At 41.2% G+C, this 17,967-nt stretch overlaps 2 protein-coding genes across 14 annotated transcripts in view; one reads left to right on the top strand and one right to left on the bottom strand.

Annotated features, from left to right (window-relative positions):
* ATG13 (autophagy related 13) overlaps positions 1 to 2,839 on the bottom strand; it is a 50,985-nt gene extending 48,146 nt beyond the window's left edge. For 8 of the 11 annotated variants that reach the window (XM_042906754.1, XM_042906759.1, XM_042906758.1 and 5 more), the window contains exon 1: positions 2,275 to 2,453. The gene's annotated coding sequence lies outside the window, so the exon portion shown is untranslated. The other 3 variants (XM_042906756.1, XM_042906755.1, XM_042906757.1) reach the window with 3 other exon arrangements.
* Positions 2,587 to 12,966, top strand: HARBI1 (harbinger transposase derived 1). 3 transcript variants are annotated; one of them, XM_042906769.1, is made up of 3 exons: positions 2,587 to 2,674; positions 4,003 to 4,833; positions 11,059 to 12,966. In XM_042906769.1, exons 2-3 carry the CDS (start codon positions 4,164 to 4,166, stop codon positions 11,436 to 11,438), a joined length of 1,050 nt encoding a protein of 349 aa, XP_042762703.1. In that variant the 5' UTR covers positions 2,587 to 2,674; positions 4,003 to 4,163; the 3' UTR covers positions 11,439 to 12,966. The 3 variants fall into 3 exon arrangements, with proteins under 3 accessions (XP_042762703.1, XP_042762702.1, XP_042762701.1); XM_042906768.1 differs by lacking the exon at positions 2,587 to 2,674 and adding an exon at positions 2,866 to 2,925; XM_042906767.1 differs by lacking the exon at positions 2,587 to 2,674 and adding an exon at positions 2,943 to 3,029.
* The last annotated feature ends 5,001 nt before the right edge of the window (positions 12,967 to 17,967 follow it).

The raw sequence follows: 17,967 nt of genomic DNA, 5'->3' as shown, positions 1-17,967 counted from the left end.
CAAAATATAAATGCAGAGTATTCGGGATGTACTTTATCAAGTGGGTGCAATAAATTCTACAGTGGGTACTTTTTTTGAGTAGTCAAAATTATCTTTACTCATACAGTAGGACTTGGGACTCTGAAAGCTCAAAAGTCAATGTCTTCTTTTTGCATTTAGACTCTTGGCACCCTACTCTGAGTCATGGAGGTCATAAGCTACTAAGCTAATGCAGAGTGGATGGCAGCAGGAAAGACAATGGAAAAAACAGAACAAAACATTTCTTGCCTCCACCTCCATATAGTATAATTCCATTATGCATATAATGCATAGCTCCACTGTGTCCAGCTGATTCTTAGTCCTTAAGTAAAACACTATAATAGACTGTTGACTAGCTGAAGATCTGCAGTTTTTGCTTCAATTTTAATAACCACTCTTGAGAAAAAAAATACAAATACGCAAAAAGAATTCTTTTTTTTTTTTTTTTAATTTTTTTTTTTTTTCAACGTTTTTTTTTTTTTTATTTATTTTTGGGACAGAGAGAGACAGAGCATGAACGGGGGAGGGGCAGAGAGAGAGGGAGACACAGAATTGGAAACAGGCTCCAGGCTCCGAGCCATCAGCCCAGAGCCTGATGCGGGGCTCGAACTCACGGACCGCGAGATCGTGACCTGGCTGAAGTCGGACGCTTAACCGACTGCGCCACCCAGGCGTCCCTACGCAAAAAGAATTCTTAAATTTAAGTACAATAGTTTAAAACCCAGTGGTTTGCCAATTTTTAGGTAATGTGAATCTCAAAAGTTGCCATACCCTTAACTTTCTATCCAAAGGGATACAATTGGAAAAGAGTGCATGAATTAACTACATTCATCTTATTATACAGACCAGTATGTTTGACACTTGCTTCAACACTTACTCATCATCCACTATGCATTAAAAAAAAATTTAATATTTATTTATTTTTGAGAGAGCGAGACAGGCAGAGCATGAGCAGGGGTGGGCAGAGAGAAACGGAGACACAGAATCTGAAGCAGGCTCCAGGCTCTGAGCTGTCAGCACAGAGCCCAATGCGGGGCTTGAACCCACAAACTGTGAGACCATGACCTGAGCCAAAGTCAGATGCTCAACCGACTGAGCCACCCAGGTACCCCTAAAAATATTAACTCAGGGGGTCCCTGGGGGGCTCAGTCAGTTGAGCATTAGACTCAATTTCGGCTCAGGTCATCATCCCAGGGTCCTGGGATGAAGTCCTGACTCTGGCTCTACGCTCAGCATGGAGCCTACTTAAGATTCTCTCTTTCTCTCTCTCTCTCTCTCTCTCCCTCTTCCCCGCTTGTGCTCTCTCTAAAAAAAAAAAAAAACTTAAAAAAAAGAAAATTAAAAATATTAATTCAGGATTCCATTACACAACCATTCATAAGGCATCTGCTCAGCTGAAAAATGGAGTTGAAAACAAAAAAAAAATTGTAATTTAGTTGAAGCTGCAATATCCACACATAAAAAGGACTAACATTCATGAAACACACAAAAATCCAGATTAATTTAGTGTAAAGGAAGGGTCTGTTCTTTCCTATTATTGCACATTTCCCACTGAAACTGTTCAATAAATTCTATCTTAAGAGATTAGTTTTAAACTAGGTATAATGATCCAGCTTTCTCTCTCTAAGGGGAAGATACTAAAAGTGAAATACTACGCTCAATTGACAAGGCAAACTGGAAACTAACTGACTTGGAAAGTGAAAACGTAGACAAGTTAGTGATGAACCCAAAAAAGGTGCTTAGCCACTTACCCAGAGATTTATTAAATGAGAATGGATCGCAGGTTTCCACAGGTCGTTCCAACGACAGTAAGAAGATAGTCGTGAACTTTAGGTCCCTTTTTTCACTAGTCAACAGTCACCCTCACCTACACGCGGAGTGCATATTTGGCACTCAGCAAATCCTTTTTTTTTTTTCTTTTTTCTTTCAACAAATCTTGATTGAATGGAAACCTGCCTCCTTCGAACTGGTACCAACCCCGGAGTTACGGTTCCACAATTACCTCAAAAAGCCTTACAACACAACCCAAAGAGCGGAGAAAGTAGAGGCAAAAGCTTTGGGGATTTCTGTTAAAACTAGGAGCCATCAAGAGCCAACAGGGCCTACACCAACTCTACTTCCCAAATAAAGCTCTGGTGACTGTACTGCGGCTACCCAGCTGCTTCTTCACAAGGAGGTACCGGAAAGGCCGCAGATCCATAGCCTCCCACCCGGGGGCGCTGAGTGATCTGGGGGTATTCCCACTAAAGTTAGTACCTGCAAAGCTGCGACACAGAGAATGGCTCGAGGCTCTCATTACGGAGGCCGGGGCCTGGGGCCGGCCAGTTGCGCCTCCTGGCTGAGGGCTCGGCGCTCCGGAGCTGCAGTGACAGCAGGGGTCGCAGAGAGATACCACACGCCTCAGGAGGCTCGTGGCTCGTGGACCCCGGGTGTTTCACTCCCAGAATTGCGCGAGTTGTCGCACTCACATTGACCGGCGTTCTTCAAGAGTGCCCTCACAGCTCAAGCGATCACTCCTGCCTTAAGCCCAGCAGCCGGTCCCCTCCCGGCGCCGCCATCGTTAGTGTTTGTTTTCATCCGCTCGGATGAAGGCGGGGGGAGCAAGAGGGCTATGGGTGAAATACAGCTGCCTAACCTCATCCGCACTTTCGCTACGGTATGGACGCCCTATTTCATCTCTTTCCTTCGAATTACAAAAAAAGTTGATTATATTTTCATATAAATCTTTCTCACCAATTTTTCCACGTGTCTCTGAAGGAAATAAGGCGTAAAGAGGGGGGTCCTTGAAAGGGCGAGAACTTTTGGGCCGGGGGTGGAATGTGCGCCGCCTTTCCGCACGTAGTGGTGGCAACGGCAGTTGAGATGTGGCGTAGGGAGGACGCTGACGCAAGGGGGGCGGTGCCTATGGTGAGCGCCGTGGCGGCTAGTGCCAGGCCGCCGGTTCCGGAGGAGGGCAGGACGGGGCTGGGTGGGTGGGTGGGGAATGCTGGTAACCTGGCAGCCGCGGAGAGGTGGGTGATGGGCCTTGGCTGACTTTGAGTGGCCAGCGTAATCAGACTTCTAAGTTTCTGAGGTGCCTTTTAAAAGCGGCAGTGTCGCCTCCCAGCTCTAGCTATTCCAGGATCTTCTTTTTGAGTCTACCTTCCAATCTGTGTGGTCTTCCCTACTTTCTGGTCCTCAGCCTCAAGATTTGGATTTAGTGAGGAGAAGGGAAAGCCTGTTGTTAAAGCATATGACCTGCGTCCACCAGGCTGGGCTGTGGGTAGTTTTTTGCCCCTCCTCTCTTGTTAGACTGGTTTGAGCACCCCTCACGTCCATCTTGTACTTAACAGGTGGAACCAGAGGGCTTGGATAATGAAACCCGCTGGAACCAATTCCTGCCCTGAATAGTTATGACTTATATCAGCTAGTTCGTGACCTGTGTAGTTAGGAGCAGACCTCTTTTACCTTAAGGATAACTTATGCTGTCGCCTCCATTCTTTTTTTTTTTTTTTTTTTTTTTAAGATCTTATTTTTAAGTAATTTCTACACTCTACCTGGAGCTGGAACTTAAAACCAGAAGATCAAGCATTGCAGGCTGTACAGACTGAGCCAGCCAGGCGCCCCTCCAACATTAAGCTTTTGCTTTAACCAGTTCAAATGCCAGGCATTAAGTGAGCCACCAAAATCAACTTCCATGATCTATCTATCTTTTTCTTTTTTCTGTCTTTTTTTTTCTTTCTTACAAACCCTTGTATTGAGGGCTGACTTTCAATAGATAGCAGTGAGGGAGCTGCTCTGCTACATAGGAAACAACTCCTATTATCTTTCAAACCAAAGTGAGCCTATTGGGCAGCCATGAGCTAGTGGAGAAAAACCCAGTTACAGGTGTAGCACCTTTTGCTTGGACAGAATGGAAATCTGAGAAAAGGAACTGTTGTAGCCTTTGAATCACTTTGATGCCTTTGGTCGGTTTCTAATGCTTTTTTCTTCTAACCTTTACAGAGAGAAGATTACAAATGCCAGAACCATTTAACTGATGGATACTGAACCATTTAGCTGCTGAATGCTGACACTTCTTTAAATACCTTCTTGCACCAACATCTTCACTGGGAGGAATTCAGGAAAAGTAGCAGAGGGAAGGAGAGATCACATTTGCATGTACCATGGCTATACCAATAACAGTGCTTGACTGTGATCTCTTGTTGTATGGCCGAGGTCACCGGACATTGGACCGCTTTAAGCTGGATGATGTGACCGATGAATATTTGATGTCCATGTATGGGTTTCCTCGACAGTTCATTTATTACTTGGTGGAACTCTTAGGGGCGAGTCTTTCTAGACCTACTCAGAGATCCAGGGCTATTAGCCCAGAGACACAAATCCTTGCAGCACTGGGCTTCTATACTTCAGGTTCCTTCCAGACTCGGATGGGAGACGCTATTGGAATCAGTCAGGCATCTATGAGTCGATGTGTTGCCAATGTCACTGAAGCACTTGTGGAAAGAGCCACACAGTTCATTCGCTTTCCAGCTGATGAAGCCTCCATGCAGGCTGTGAAGGATGAATTCTATGGGTTGGCAGGGATGCCAGGGGTGATAGGGGTGGTTGACTGTATCCATGTGGCAATCAAGGCACCAAATGCTGAAGATCTCTCCTATGTGAACCGCAAAGGTCTGCATTCTTTAAACTGCCTGATGGTGTGTGACATCAGAGGGGCATTAATGACTGTGGAGACCAACTGGCCAGGTAGCCTACAGGACTATGCTGTGCTGCAGCAATCCTCCCTCAGTAGTCAGTTTGAAGCCGGAATGCACAAAGATAGCTGGCTGCTTGGTAAGTCTGCAGGTGTGAATGCTTCATTTTGTAGCTATAGAAAAATTATGTAGCAGAGCAGAATGAAATTTGAGAGTCTATAGACCTGAGGCTCGGTCCTGTCCTTTTTTTTAATGAGACGTCAGGGGCACCTGGGTGGCTCAATCAGTTTAGTATCTGACTCTTGATTTTGGCTTGAGTCATGATCCCAGGATCGTGGTGTCAAACCCAGTGTTGGACTCCGTGCTGAGCGTGGAGTCTGCTTGGGATTCTCTCTCATTCTCTCTCTTTCTTCCTCTGCTCCTCTCCCCGGCTTGCACTCTCTCTTGAAAAAAAAAAGACCTCAGGTGAGAACTCTCTGAGCCTTAATTTTTTTTTTTAATCAACACTTAAAAAGACATTCATGAAACGTCATTTTAAAACATAGCACTTGACCCAGATCTTCACTTCTAAGGATTTATCTTGAGGCATTTCTTCATAAATAAGAACAGTAGTTGGGATGTCTGGGTATGTCAGTCAGTTAAGCGGTTGACTTTAGGTCAAGTCATAATCTCAAAGTTTGTGAGTTCAAGCCCGGCATCCAGCTCTCTGCTGTCAGTGCAGAGTCTGCTTTAGATTCTCTGTTCTCCTCTCCCTCTGCCCCTCCCCTGTTCATTCTGTCTCTTTCTCTCTCTCGCTCTCAAAAATAAAATAAGCACAAAGAAAGTGTATTCAATAAATAAATATGAGTAGCGGTGATGTGAAATAAAATAACATTGCAGCAGTGTTTTATAGTTGGAAACAAAAGCAACAACAACCCTACAAAAACATTCCCCTTAAATACAGCCAAAATATTTAATCAGTACAGATCTGGTTAAATACAGTACACCCATACAACTAAGCCTGAATTCTTATGTGTAAAATGTTAAAAATAATGCCAACAGTAGTAATACCTCTTGTTAAGATCAGGTGATATATACGAGAGTTCACTATAAAGTATTGTGCAAATATAAGATTTGTGTGATATAAGACACTGTGGTGTCTCTATGAAAATGATAGCAGTGCACTTACACAGTTCTTATGGGAACTCACTTCACAGATCTGCCCAAATGCTGTTGGGAAGCCTGACTTAACGATGTAAGTAGGACACGAACCCATTCAAAACCGAGCAGTGCACACTGAGGTGACTGCACAGCTGGGAGGAATGTGGTTGGGTAATAGCGATAATACCCTTGAGCTTGGCAGCTTAGTTCTCTTTGTTTGTTTTAAAGCACTACTCTTATATGAGCAGTAGGACAAAGGTTATCTTCTATACAACATACTATGTGAGAGACAAAAAGAAACCTGAATGATTGGAAGACCTCTCTTTCAAAACCACTGATCATATCTGCACTGCATGTACTTATAACAGTGTTCAACATGAAATAGGCACTCAGGAATTATTTCTCTTTGATATCCTTTTATTTCTCCCATGTTCCAAGTGGGAAGAGACTGCTGTCACGCTGATTGGTTTAGAGCTGCTGGGGTACCACCTGCAACGTCTTGGAACTCTGATTTTCTTGAGTTCTTGCTTCTACACACCATCTTCAGTTACCACCTTCTCTTTACCCTACCAGACCTTTATCTTAATCCCACCTTGTGCCTTTTTTGAACTTTCAAAGTTTTTTTTCAAACAAGTCACACCAAGACATGAAAGAAAGTCTGTTTTGCAAGTATCTCATCTAGTTACTTCTGCAGCTGTGAGACTTCTTGGTTCCAAGCTCATTTCTTATGAAATCACTTTGGTACCTCTACTATAAAGCCAGCTAAAACATACTGAGCACTTAGAATTTGTCAGGCAATGTTGTAAGCACTTTGCGTTAGATTATCTCAGTTAATCCTTATAAAAACTCTTAAGGAGTTAAATACTAATATTACCAACATTTTTGTGGATGAGGAAATTAAGGCAGAGTATCTAAGCCACTTGTGGTTAACTTTTAAAACTAGGTCACATGAAGAATTAACTCTATTCAGCAAATACTCCCTTTGCTAAGGACCTCAAGGTCATGTAGGAATTACTTACTCCCTTTTCCTTCACCCCTTGGGACCCCAGATTCAGTTGAAAATATGGCTTTAGTTTTTTGAGGTGTTTACAGGACATAGTTGGAAACAAGGAAAAACTGCCATTTTTTTTTTTTTTTTTTTCTTTTTAAGTAGGCTCTGCGCCCACAGGGTTTGATCTCATGACCTGGAGGTCGCATGCCGTCATGAATGAACCATCCAGGCATCCCAACTCTGACAAACTTTTATATACTTTTCTGATTCCCTTCTTTACAGGAAGAGTGAAAGTGGGAGAGATGGATATGGCAACAACATCGAAAAAATGTTTATTAAGCCGGTTTTGGTACCGGCTACATGCTAGGTAGGCACTAGGGATGAGAAAAATATACCCATGTGGAAATTGATTCCCTTAATACTAGCAATTCTAGCACATACCCCTTGCAAAGCCTCCATGAACTCTAACAAGAAAACTAGTTTGAAGAGCCCTGAACTAGTACAGTGTTTCACAAATTTTCCAAATCAAGAGTTATCCGGAGAATTTATTAAAAATACACATCATGGGGCCACATCAAACTTTGGGAGTGAGAATCTTCAAAGAAAGCTAGATCTCCTTTTTAATAGATCCCTCAAATGATTCATACAAATAGATAAATTTAGAAAACACTGGTATCTAAAAGTTGTGGGGATAATATGGGGTAATAATTTAGGGGAAGATTGGCAGGATTAGAAGAATGGCAAGATGTTAAAAAAGAGAAGATGGCTGATTGGAGGGGCACCTGGGTGGTTCAGTCAGTTAAGCATCTAACTCATGGTTTTGGCTCAGGTCATGATCTCATGGTTCATGAATTCAAGCCCCATGTCGGGTTCTGCACTGATAGCATGGAGCCTGCTTGGGATCCTCTCTCTTCTCTCTTTTCGCCCCTCCCCTGCTCATGCTCTCTCTCTCTCAAAATAAATGTATATATATATATATATATATATATATATATATATATATATATATATATATATATATAAGGCTGATTGTATCTTAACACCATTAGATTTGTGGAATAGTTCTGTTTGCCAAATGTAGAATTAACCAGATTCCTTTTGTTGTTGTTTTTAATTTGTTTTATGTTTTGTTTTTAGTATGAAATCATTTTTATAAAAATTTAAAACCAAGAGCAATATTATATTGCTTAGATACAATATAAACAAATGGGGAAAAATGACAAAATTCAGAATAGTGTTTTCATCAAAGGGGTGTATGGGAGATCCTGTGTGTGTGTGTGTGTGTGTGTGTGTGTGTGTGTGTGTGTGTGTGTGTTTAGCATATTTTCACCATGGGTGTCATCCCTTCGTGTCATTCTCATGTCTCCCTTCAGAACTGCATTACCTAATTCCTCTTCTCTAAATGTACTGCAAACGATTCAGCGTGAGTTCTTATTTCTTCAGCTCTTGGCCTAGTATTGTTAAGCAGCTTTGGGTAAGATCTGCCAGAATGTCTTGTGGATGACTGATCATGTAAGCAATTGTAATCTGTTTAACAATTCTGATCCTAATCCCCTCCTGAGTGTCTGATTTTCAGTGGTGCTTGGATTATAACCAGTTAATAACGATGGAGCATTTTATGAAAGGTCTGCATTAAGTAGCTTGTTTTTTATGTTTCCACATCTAATGCTCGTACTATTTCTTAGAGAAACGTTTAACAAATACCATTTAGTATCTCTGTGCTTTGGCATTCATCTTAATGTTTATCTTACTCTCTTTTACAGCATTACCCCATTGTTTTCCTGACTCTGAGTCTGACATCAGTGTTTAGTGACTAGCTCCTTCTCTTTCCTTTGCCTGGCATATCAGAGGATGGCTGACATATATTTTGATCTTCTCATTTATAAAATGAGTTCAGTAATATCTTACCTGGCAGAGTTGGGATTGGATAATAAGGAATAATACTTTTGAAGTGCCCAGCACGGTGCCTGCTACATAGTAGGTATTCAATGAGTCACTGATACTATTTTCATTATTATTTTCAGCATCAGTTTCTTAAATTCAGTATTTAGTAGGTGGAGCTCAACTAAGATAGTTTGTACTTAAGGAGGAAGTCAACTAAATGTAAAATTTGAAAATGTTATTATGAGGCTTCTTAAATATTTAAAGCTAATCCGGTACACCTACAAATAATACAATGTTGTATGTCAATTATGTGTAAGTAAAAACATTAAAAAAAAAAATTTGGTGGGGTGGGGCACCTGTCTGGCTCAGTTGGTAGAGCGTGCAACTCTTGATCTTGGGGTTGTGGGTTCGAGCCTCATATTAGATGTAGAGATTACTTAAAAATAAAATCTTTAGGGGTGCCTGGGTGCCTCAGTTGGTTGAGTGTCCGACTTCGGCTCAGGTCATGATCTCATGGTTGGTGGGTTTGAGCCCCGTGTCAGCCTCTGTGCTGACAGCTCAGAGCCTGGAGCCTGCTTCAGATTCTGTGTCTCCCTCTCTCTCTGCCCCTCCCCTGCTCTCGCTCTGTCTCTCTCTCTCTCAAAAGTAAATAAACATTAAAAAATAAAATAAAATCTTTTAAAAAATAATAAAAGAAATAATTTTTTAAAAGTTTATTTATTTTGAGAGAGAACTCAAGCAGGAGAGGGGCAGAGAGAGAGGGAGAGAAAGAGAATCCCAATCCACACTGAGAGTGCAGATACAATATAAACAAATGCAGAGAAGTACCAACTTGCACAATAGCTGTGTTCCTGACCCACTATCAGTTTTGGTATGTAGTTACGGACTGTTCAGAGAGTCGGGGCACTGTTCCAAAACATACACAACTCCTTTCTCTCATGAACCATGAGCTGAAATCAAGAGTCGGATGCTTAACTGACTGAGCCACCCAGGTGCCCCTAAAAAATTTTTTTTAAATAAAGTTAATCCAGTTCTTTAAAAGGTAAGCTTCTGAGAGAAAGGAATTGTGTATGTTTTGGGACAGTGCCCCGACTCTCTGAACCGTCCATAACTACATACCAAAACTGATAGTGGGTCAGGAACGCAGCTATTGTGCAAGTTGGTACTCTCAAGTTGTCTCAGATTTCTAAGGGGTTGTGCCTCTGTGTGAGACATTTCATCCCCCAGGCCGGCTGTAGTGAGTCAGGACAATTAAGCATTATAGAAACATTGTACTGTTGTAACAGGACATTGCATCCCAGCCTTGTATTGTATTTTGTTCTTAGCGTTGCCTGAGATCATTTGATAAGCAAGTCACCTTAGGAAAATGCCTTGCATATATTATTTTAACTGACTTATGATTTGATTTCCTTATCGCTGTTACTATTTGTATCATTGTATTTATGTGAAATTCTACCAGTTTCTGTTACAAAGCACGGTTCTAGCGAATGTAATATCTAGGAACACCTGAGTTCTGATCTCTGCCACAGGTGCTGGGACTTTGATCTTGTTCTTAGCACTGGGAGGATGAATGATTATTGTCCATGAGATATGCACTCTGAAATCCGTAGGTAGTGCTTTCAGACCTGACACTGTAATGGTAAGGTTAGAAATTTTCCTCACAAGTGTTTGGAGCTTTCCTGGAAGAACTCTCTCTTTCTCTCTTGTACTTTTTCTCTTTGGAGATTTTGAAGGTTTGCTTGCTATATGATAGTTTTTACTAACCTTTTTCAAAATTATTTTTTAATGTTTGTTTTCAAGAGAGACAGAGACAGAGAGTGAGCAGGGGAGGGGCAGAGAGAGAGGGAGACACAGAATCTGAAGCAGGCTCCAGGCTCTGAGCTGTCAGCACAGAGCCTGACGCGGGGCTCAAACTCACAAACTGCGAGATCATGACCTGAGCTGAAGTCGGACCTTCAACCAACTGAGCCACCCAGGTGCCCCCTAATCTTTTATTAAAGAACAAGATCTCTGAGTAGAAAGTCAGGGATTTTATTTCCTTCAGTGCCTTCACCTTCTTCCCACATTTTTTTCAGACTTGGCTGTTTGTTTGTTTGGTTGTTTGTTTTTAAAGCTGTCAGCCTTTTTCTGTGTTGGTTTAAACCAAGGATATTTCCAGCCAAGACCCATGTCTTACTGCTCGTGATCCTAGCATGCCTTCTTTTTACCACAACATTTCCCTCTTGGTTTTTCTGGGGCGTGGTGGCTCCAGAGTCTGTTGCATCCATTCTCTATATATGTTCCTAGATTTTCCTTTCTCTTTGTATCCCAATTAGAATGACTTATTGTTTCTTTGGACCTTCCCCACAGGTGACAATTCCTTCTTTCTCCGTACTTGGCTCATGACCCCCCTTCACATTCCTGAAACTCCAGCGGAATATCGCTATAATATGGCCCATTCTGCTACTCACAGTGTGATTGAGAAGACCTTCCGAACCCTCTGTTCCCGATTCCGCTGCCTGGATGGATCCAAAGGGGCACTGCAGTACTCACCAGAAAAGTCCAGCCACATTATCTTGGCTTGTTGTGTCCTCCACAACATCTCCCTGGAGCATGGGATGGATGTTTGGTCCTCTCCAATGACAGGACCCATGGAACAGCCCCCTGAGGAAGAGTATGAGCACATGGAGTCCCTGGACCTAGAGGCTGACCGAATGCGTCAGGAGCTGATGCTCACTCATTTTAGCTAATGTGAAATCTGGGGGCGCGGGAAACTTTTCCAGGAGGAGTTGGGACAAACTTTCGCCCTCACCGCCCCATACAGAGTCCCATCATCTAGCATGAATGAGTATGCGGACACTCGTCACAAATCGACATTTAATCTGTGTGTTTTAGAAGGGTTGTGGCTATGGCAGGATATCTTGATAACGTTTGCAAATATATTAGCTAAACCAAAAACAAGACAATAAATAGTTCCCTGCTATCCCGTAAACTCCAGGTTGAGCCCCACTCATTTGAAAACTCACTAGTAGTAGACATTCATGATTGTGCCCACAAAATCAAAGCAAAGGGGAAAACGGCACTCAGCCAGATATTTTTTGTCTGTTTCTTAAATTATGTGGAGATTTCAAATGAAAACTATATGTGTTGGTCCTGAGTTATTAGGTGGGATTATTAGGTGGAACGTTCTACTTTGCTGCCTATATAGACATCATCTGAGACAAGCGTAAAGAGTAAATGTGAGTTCGGGAATGGTTTTCGGACATAAGTGAGTGGCTACTAATCTGAGTTTGCAGCCTTGTGTTTTTAAGAGGATGCTGGGGACAGTCTGAGACCTCCATCTTTCTGTAGCAGTTGGACTGTGACTTGGAGGGTTTCTAGGGAGAACATCTGGATTCCAATCTCCTCTTTCCAACCCAGAGGAGGAGTTAGAGGACAAATGGGTTTAAGACCCCAATCGGCTCAAAGAAGACAAGTAAAATATAGATGAAATAGCAAGTTTACACTTCACAGATCTAAAGACCCTGGTAGATTGATGGACAGAGGAGATTCACCCAGGTTTTGACAGCTCACCTCTAAATAGATCGCATTTCTTATGTTCATGATGTTAGAACATCCGTTTGGCCATTCTGCTCTGAAATTCATTGTACAGAAAGAAGACTTTGAGAATGAAAAGGTACATGAAAGTAGTAAGAAAGTGAAGTAAAAAGAACATAGTTTCTTGGTGTGAAATGAATTTTGGCCTTAGACCTATTTGGATATCTTGCAAAATCATGGACAGACTTTCCCAGGAAATGAATAATCCCCACCAAGTCTTATTCTAAAATTACACTGATATAAAAACAACCTAATTGGAATAAAGAAAGTGTGAATTAGGTTCACACATTGGTGCCTCTGCTGGGACAAAAAAGAGACTTTCCTGAGGATTGTCTTGTTCCTGGTTTCTCATCAACTCACCATGTGATACCTCAGAATTGTCCTCTTGGATCATTTCCTACCTGCCTTTGGCAGTGTTAATCTGGTGATTTTCAAAGTAAAGAAATGAACAGCTGATGACAGAAGAAATTTGGAAATAAACTGAGGGTGACTCATCCCCAAGATTAAAAACAATTATGGATTATTATCTGCTGTTTATTTCTACTCCAAATGCTATTTCCCATCATCATTCTACTCTATAAAGAGTGGGTCCATGTGGCAGGAGGTTGAGCTTGATGTGTACAATGATGTCATTGAGATGACAATGGACCGCAAAGAGGTGCCTGAGAATGTTAGTTCTACTCTTTCTGTAGAGGTGTCCTGTTACATATTCTCCCTTTGTAAAAGCTAACCTGTGACCAAGCTTGCTCTGTCCCCTTCGTGAGGCAATATTTTAATTCTTGTGGTCTTTCCAAGCGTCCTGAGATGGGTATTTTTCCCTACAGAGTTTTGGTTCTGTTGTGCATATTGCATGAGGAAAGGGTTACTTGACATCCACATATCATAAGTGCCAAAGTGGAATGTGAACTTAGAAAGTGTCTGGCATTTTAGCCCGAAAAACTACATTAAAGGAAACTTGGGACTTTTCACAACTTAACTCACTAGATGGTAACATGAAGCCTGAGTGGGAGGGACAGTCTTGGAGAGATTGCAAAAGTAATTTTAAGTCTATTACTTGCACACCAAAGATAATTTCTAAGTGCTGAAATGACTGAATATTGGCTAGCAGTGCTTTTCCCTGGGAGCATTTTATTTCCTAATAATTCCACAGAGTAACTGTTCGAATCTATTTCTTTAATCTCCTTTCAACCTGAATTTTTACAGGCCAGGATTTTTTCAGTCCTTGGTTATAATTTCCCTAAAATGATCTAGGGGTGGGATCAGGGTCTGTACTTCGATTGCCAAGGGTTTGCCCATAGGGACTTTTCATAAGTGCCTGAGAAGTCTTCTCTTGAGGTCCTTACTGTGGATTTTTAGTATCTTCCTGGTACAGTTTTGGGAAAGAGTCAAGGATTATGCCTGTCTTATGTAAGCTTCGTCTTCCTGTAGATGATGCCATCTGGTCAGCCCAGAAGTTTTCCAGATTTGCCCTTAGATGTTTCAAGACAGCAAAGTCCCAGGATATATTAAGATAAAACCACAATATTGGGTCATCACTGGTTTGCCAATTTCAAATTCTACACAAGAGAGACCACAAGCATATTCTTAGTTTAAAATGAACTGAACAGAGATGGGTCTCCTTTCCTGACCCTTGGACTGTAAAGGATATCTAGCAAGTTAATCTAAGTTGAGACTAATGGGGTCATATAGTAAAGACATGTAAGAGGCGGGAGGGGTAAAATAGAAGCTAGACAGATAACAGACACTGTGATTGTATCCCAACCTGAAATGATAAAACAGCTCTCGGACTGAGCTTAGCAGTTGCTGTCCCTGACAATGGAAGGCAAGTTAGGAAAAAAAAAAAAAAAAAAAGAAATCAAGGATACTTAATCATTGTGTGTACGCATAACATGTCTTCAGGGCCCATATTGCTCTGTAGATCCCACCCAGATTTTACGAAATTGTGAGAATAAGATAACAGAGTTAAGTGAGAGTTGGTTGATCATGAGAATGTCAATGCAAGAAGGAAGGGAAAATACTAGCTGAATGCTGGGAACACTCCAGTTCCCTAACACATAAAATTCACAGGAGTTTTTATTGTTTTCATGACTACACTTTAAATCCCCTTTGTGATAATCAAATGAGAGTGATGAGATCTCTGATACTAGAAAGGAGCAAGGAAAATAAACCTCGAAATCAGAAGCTAGTACATTTCAAAAGAAAAAAGATCCAGGGGCTCCTGGGTGCCTCAGTCGGGTAAGCATCTAAATGCTGATTTTGGCTCAGGTCATGATCTCACTGTTTGTAGGATCAAGCCCCACGTCAGACTCCACGCTAACAGCATGGAGCCTGGAGCCTGCTTGGGGTTCTTGCTCTCCCTCTCTCTCTGCCCCTCCCCAACTTGCACAGTTGCACACTCTCTCTCTCTAAATAATAAACATGAAAACATTAAAAAAAAAAAAGAAAAAAGAAAAACAGTCCAATTGAAAGCAACCTCTATGTGTGTCCAACAAAACAGTAAGGATCTATCATTCTGTTGAGACTTTAACCCTTACATATATATCATAAACATGTTTATGAAAGGGCTGATTTGCCATTCTAGAGTCTTAACATGTTCATATGATTCAATCTATTGATAAATTGTGCCACTGAAAGCTTATCCTGTATAAATAATTCCGAAGAAGGAAACATCTCCTATAATTCTACTGTGAATGATTTACCCGCTGTTCTGGGATCTCTCTCCTTCACTGGGCTGCTCCTATATCATTACCCTGCTTCTACCTTTACCATCCAGCCCAAAGTGTGTACATTACCCCAGAGTGCCATAAGACCAGGCTACAAAAGAACAGAACAGAATTGCAACTACAACTGGCTTGTCATTTGGCTGCTCAAGTCCCAATTCCTCTTCCTGGAATTCCTAATAAGATGACTCATGGTACTGCTACAGGGTTCTTTCATCCTAGGTTCAGGCCTGATTTCTATTATGCAGAGTGTAGTAGATGTTTCTTAGAGCCCAGAGCCAATACAAGGAAGTTTCCTTCCCTTCTCTCCTTTTCCCTCCTTTCACCCTTCATCCCAGGCAAATCCTCCATGTCTACAAGTGCCAATCCTCTTTTCCTGGCTTAGTCTTTACAAGTTCCTTACATGTGATTGACATGGATTTACAATCCTTATAAGTGGTTGACAGTGGCTATGTCCATTCTTAGGGTAACCAACTGTCCTGGTTTGCCCAGAGCAATTGCAATTGCAGTGTTAGCATTGAAAGTTCCCTGTACTGGGAAACCCCTTAATCCTCAGCTCATTGGGACAGATGGTCACCCTACTTCAGGAGAAGCGTTATCTTACCTTCAACGGGGTGGCTCCCCCAGGAGAATCCAATCATAATACAATAAGCAATAACCAACATAATGATGAATTATTAAGTCTTAACACTGATATGTAAGTATCAGTGATACATCCCAGTATGATCTTTACTCTTCCCACTTGGTTTAAGTCTCCCTCAATGTGAGGACATTCCTATAGGTTTGAGAATTTCAACTCTTGATCTCTTGTGATCTACTCTTCTGTCCCACTTGACTTTTGCATAAGAGCCAGCCGTAGTTTACCGTCACACTGAATCCTAAATCCACACTTGAAAAGAAACAGTTCTCTAGAGAAATTTATCTATAGAGATGCAACTCTGCCTGCAGAATAAATCCTCTTTTTCATGGTTTCACAGAGCAGTTTAGCCTCAACTTATAAAATAGCTCCATTTTCAGGTGATGGTTTTAGATTTATATTTGCATACCCTTCAGGTGTTTTTCCCAAAATAAAAGTCTCCCATTTTTGAAGACTGAAAACTTCTTGTAGCCTTGAAATTCGTTTCTTTAGTTTTTCTCACTGAAATCAAGGTTTCAAAATAATGTTGTTATTTGGGTCAAATTTGAATGAGGGCTATAGCTTTAGATGCTTATGCCCCACAAGCCTTTCTAAGAAGAAAGCTTCTCTAAAACATGTATTCTGGGAATAGAATCTCAGTCCTGGATGACAGCAAAGGAAAGTCTATTTGTTGCTCCTCATCTGGCTTCAGGAATGTGGCAGAGACTGCTTATTTAGTTGACACTTAGTATCCTTTTGCTCCTGACTTTGAGAACTGCCCAGGATAAAGACTAATTCCCAATTAGGTGTGGCTATGTGACTAAATTCTGGCCAGTGGAATATAAGTGGAAATGTCCTGTGCTATTTTCAAGATATGTCCTTATGGCAGGAGACATGCCTTTCCTCTTTCAGCTTCCTGCTAGTTGGAATGTAGACATGATGGCTAGAATTTGAACAGCTGCCTTGGACCTGGGATAAAAGCCACTTATTGAAGATGTCAAAGGAACAAGATGGAAGCCTGGTCCCTGATACCAAATAGGCACACCTTACCCTAGGCTGTGTATCTCTGGATTTCTTTTACATGATGGAGAAATACACTTCTACTTTGCTTCCTCACTCTTTTTGTTTAGGTGCAATAGGTCCTAATTGTAAATAAAAAGGTTACAATTATCTCTTTCCAACAGCAGCAATACCTATTACACAGAAAATGTTTGGAGGCAACATACACATCCAACAATGGGGAGCAAGGTCAGTATATCCTCTCAATGGAATATTGTGCAATTGTTAAAAATAACAACTATTAAAGATTTAATAGGGAAATGATACAATGTGAAACAATAACACTTGTATCTCTGCTTAAACTTTAAAACATTATGCAGGCTATTTCTTAGGACTGCATGGGAACATGAACAAATTAAAACTTGGTGTTTTTTTTTTTAAGTTTATTTATTTTGAGAGAGAGAGAGAGAGAGTGTGGGAAGGATAGAGAGGGAGAGAGACAATCTCACACAAACTCCACACTATCAGCACAGAGCCTGATGAGGGGCTTGAACCCACAAACCACGAGATCATGACCTGAACCCAAGTCAAGAGTCAGATGCTCAACCAACTGAGCCACCCAGGCACCCCAAAACTTTGTGTTTTCGAAGTGGATTATTAAATTCTTTCTTTTTTAAGACTTTCATAAATGTTGCTATGTCTCCTCATTTTTAAGTCCCCTAAAACAGTAGTAGGCAACAAAAGCCCGGTGTTTCATCCTCATATTATGGATGCTGATTCTATCCTGCATTATATATATGAGTTGTCCCTTGAATATTGTCATGGACTTAAAGGAGATTTTTAAAAATTATAATAAATTATAAATAAAGGTAATGTTGTAAGGATGTGACCTTTCACTTTGATTAGATTATAAGCTCTTTAAGGGCTTGGACTATCATTTCTTTTTTACGACTTTACTCTCCCCTTAGGGGGGACTTAGGGTAGCTGTATAATTGCTCACACTTGGTAATCCATATTTGGAGTGATCTATGTGATTTATTGAATTGTACCTAGGATGTACATATTAATTCACATTTGTGCTGAGAATATTAATTTGTCTACTACAAGACTTCAGAAAGGGACTATTGCTGTGATGATGAAAATTTCAACTTTTGCAGGTTCTGAACCCAAGGAAAATTTTGATCATCACGTAAGAAGCACACCCGTGGCTCCAGGCCTTTGAAAGAAAATTTTAAAAAGCATACGTGTATTTTTTTTTCCTGCCTTAAGTTCAGCCTACAAACCCCTGAATTTTTCCAACTTCTTTTTGCTGTGTTTTATGGGACCTAAAGTGGAACTTAAACAGCG

Source organism: Panthera leo, chromosome D1 (genome assembly GCF_018350215.1).
Source record: "Panthera leo isolate Ple1 chromosome D1, P.leo_Ple1_pat1.1, whole genome shotgun sequence".
NCBI classification, from domain to species: domain Eukaryota; kingdom Metazoa; phylum Chordata; class Mammalia; order Carnivora; family Felidae; genus Panthera; species Panthera leo.
The sequence above is the reverse complement of the archived record's forward strand: the minus strand, read 5'-3'. Positions and strand labels throughout refer to the sequence as shown.

Coding starts and splice junctions, on each gene's coding strand:
- HARBI1 (XM_042906769.1), top strand. CDS start 4,164: ATGGCTATACCAATAACAGTGCTTGACTGTGATCTCTTGTTGTATGGC. Junction 4,834..11,058: donor CAAAGATAGCTGGCTGCTTG/GTAAGTCTGCAG, acceptor CCTTCCCCACAG/GTGACAATTCCTTCTTTCTC.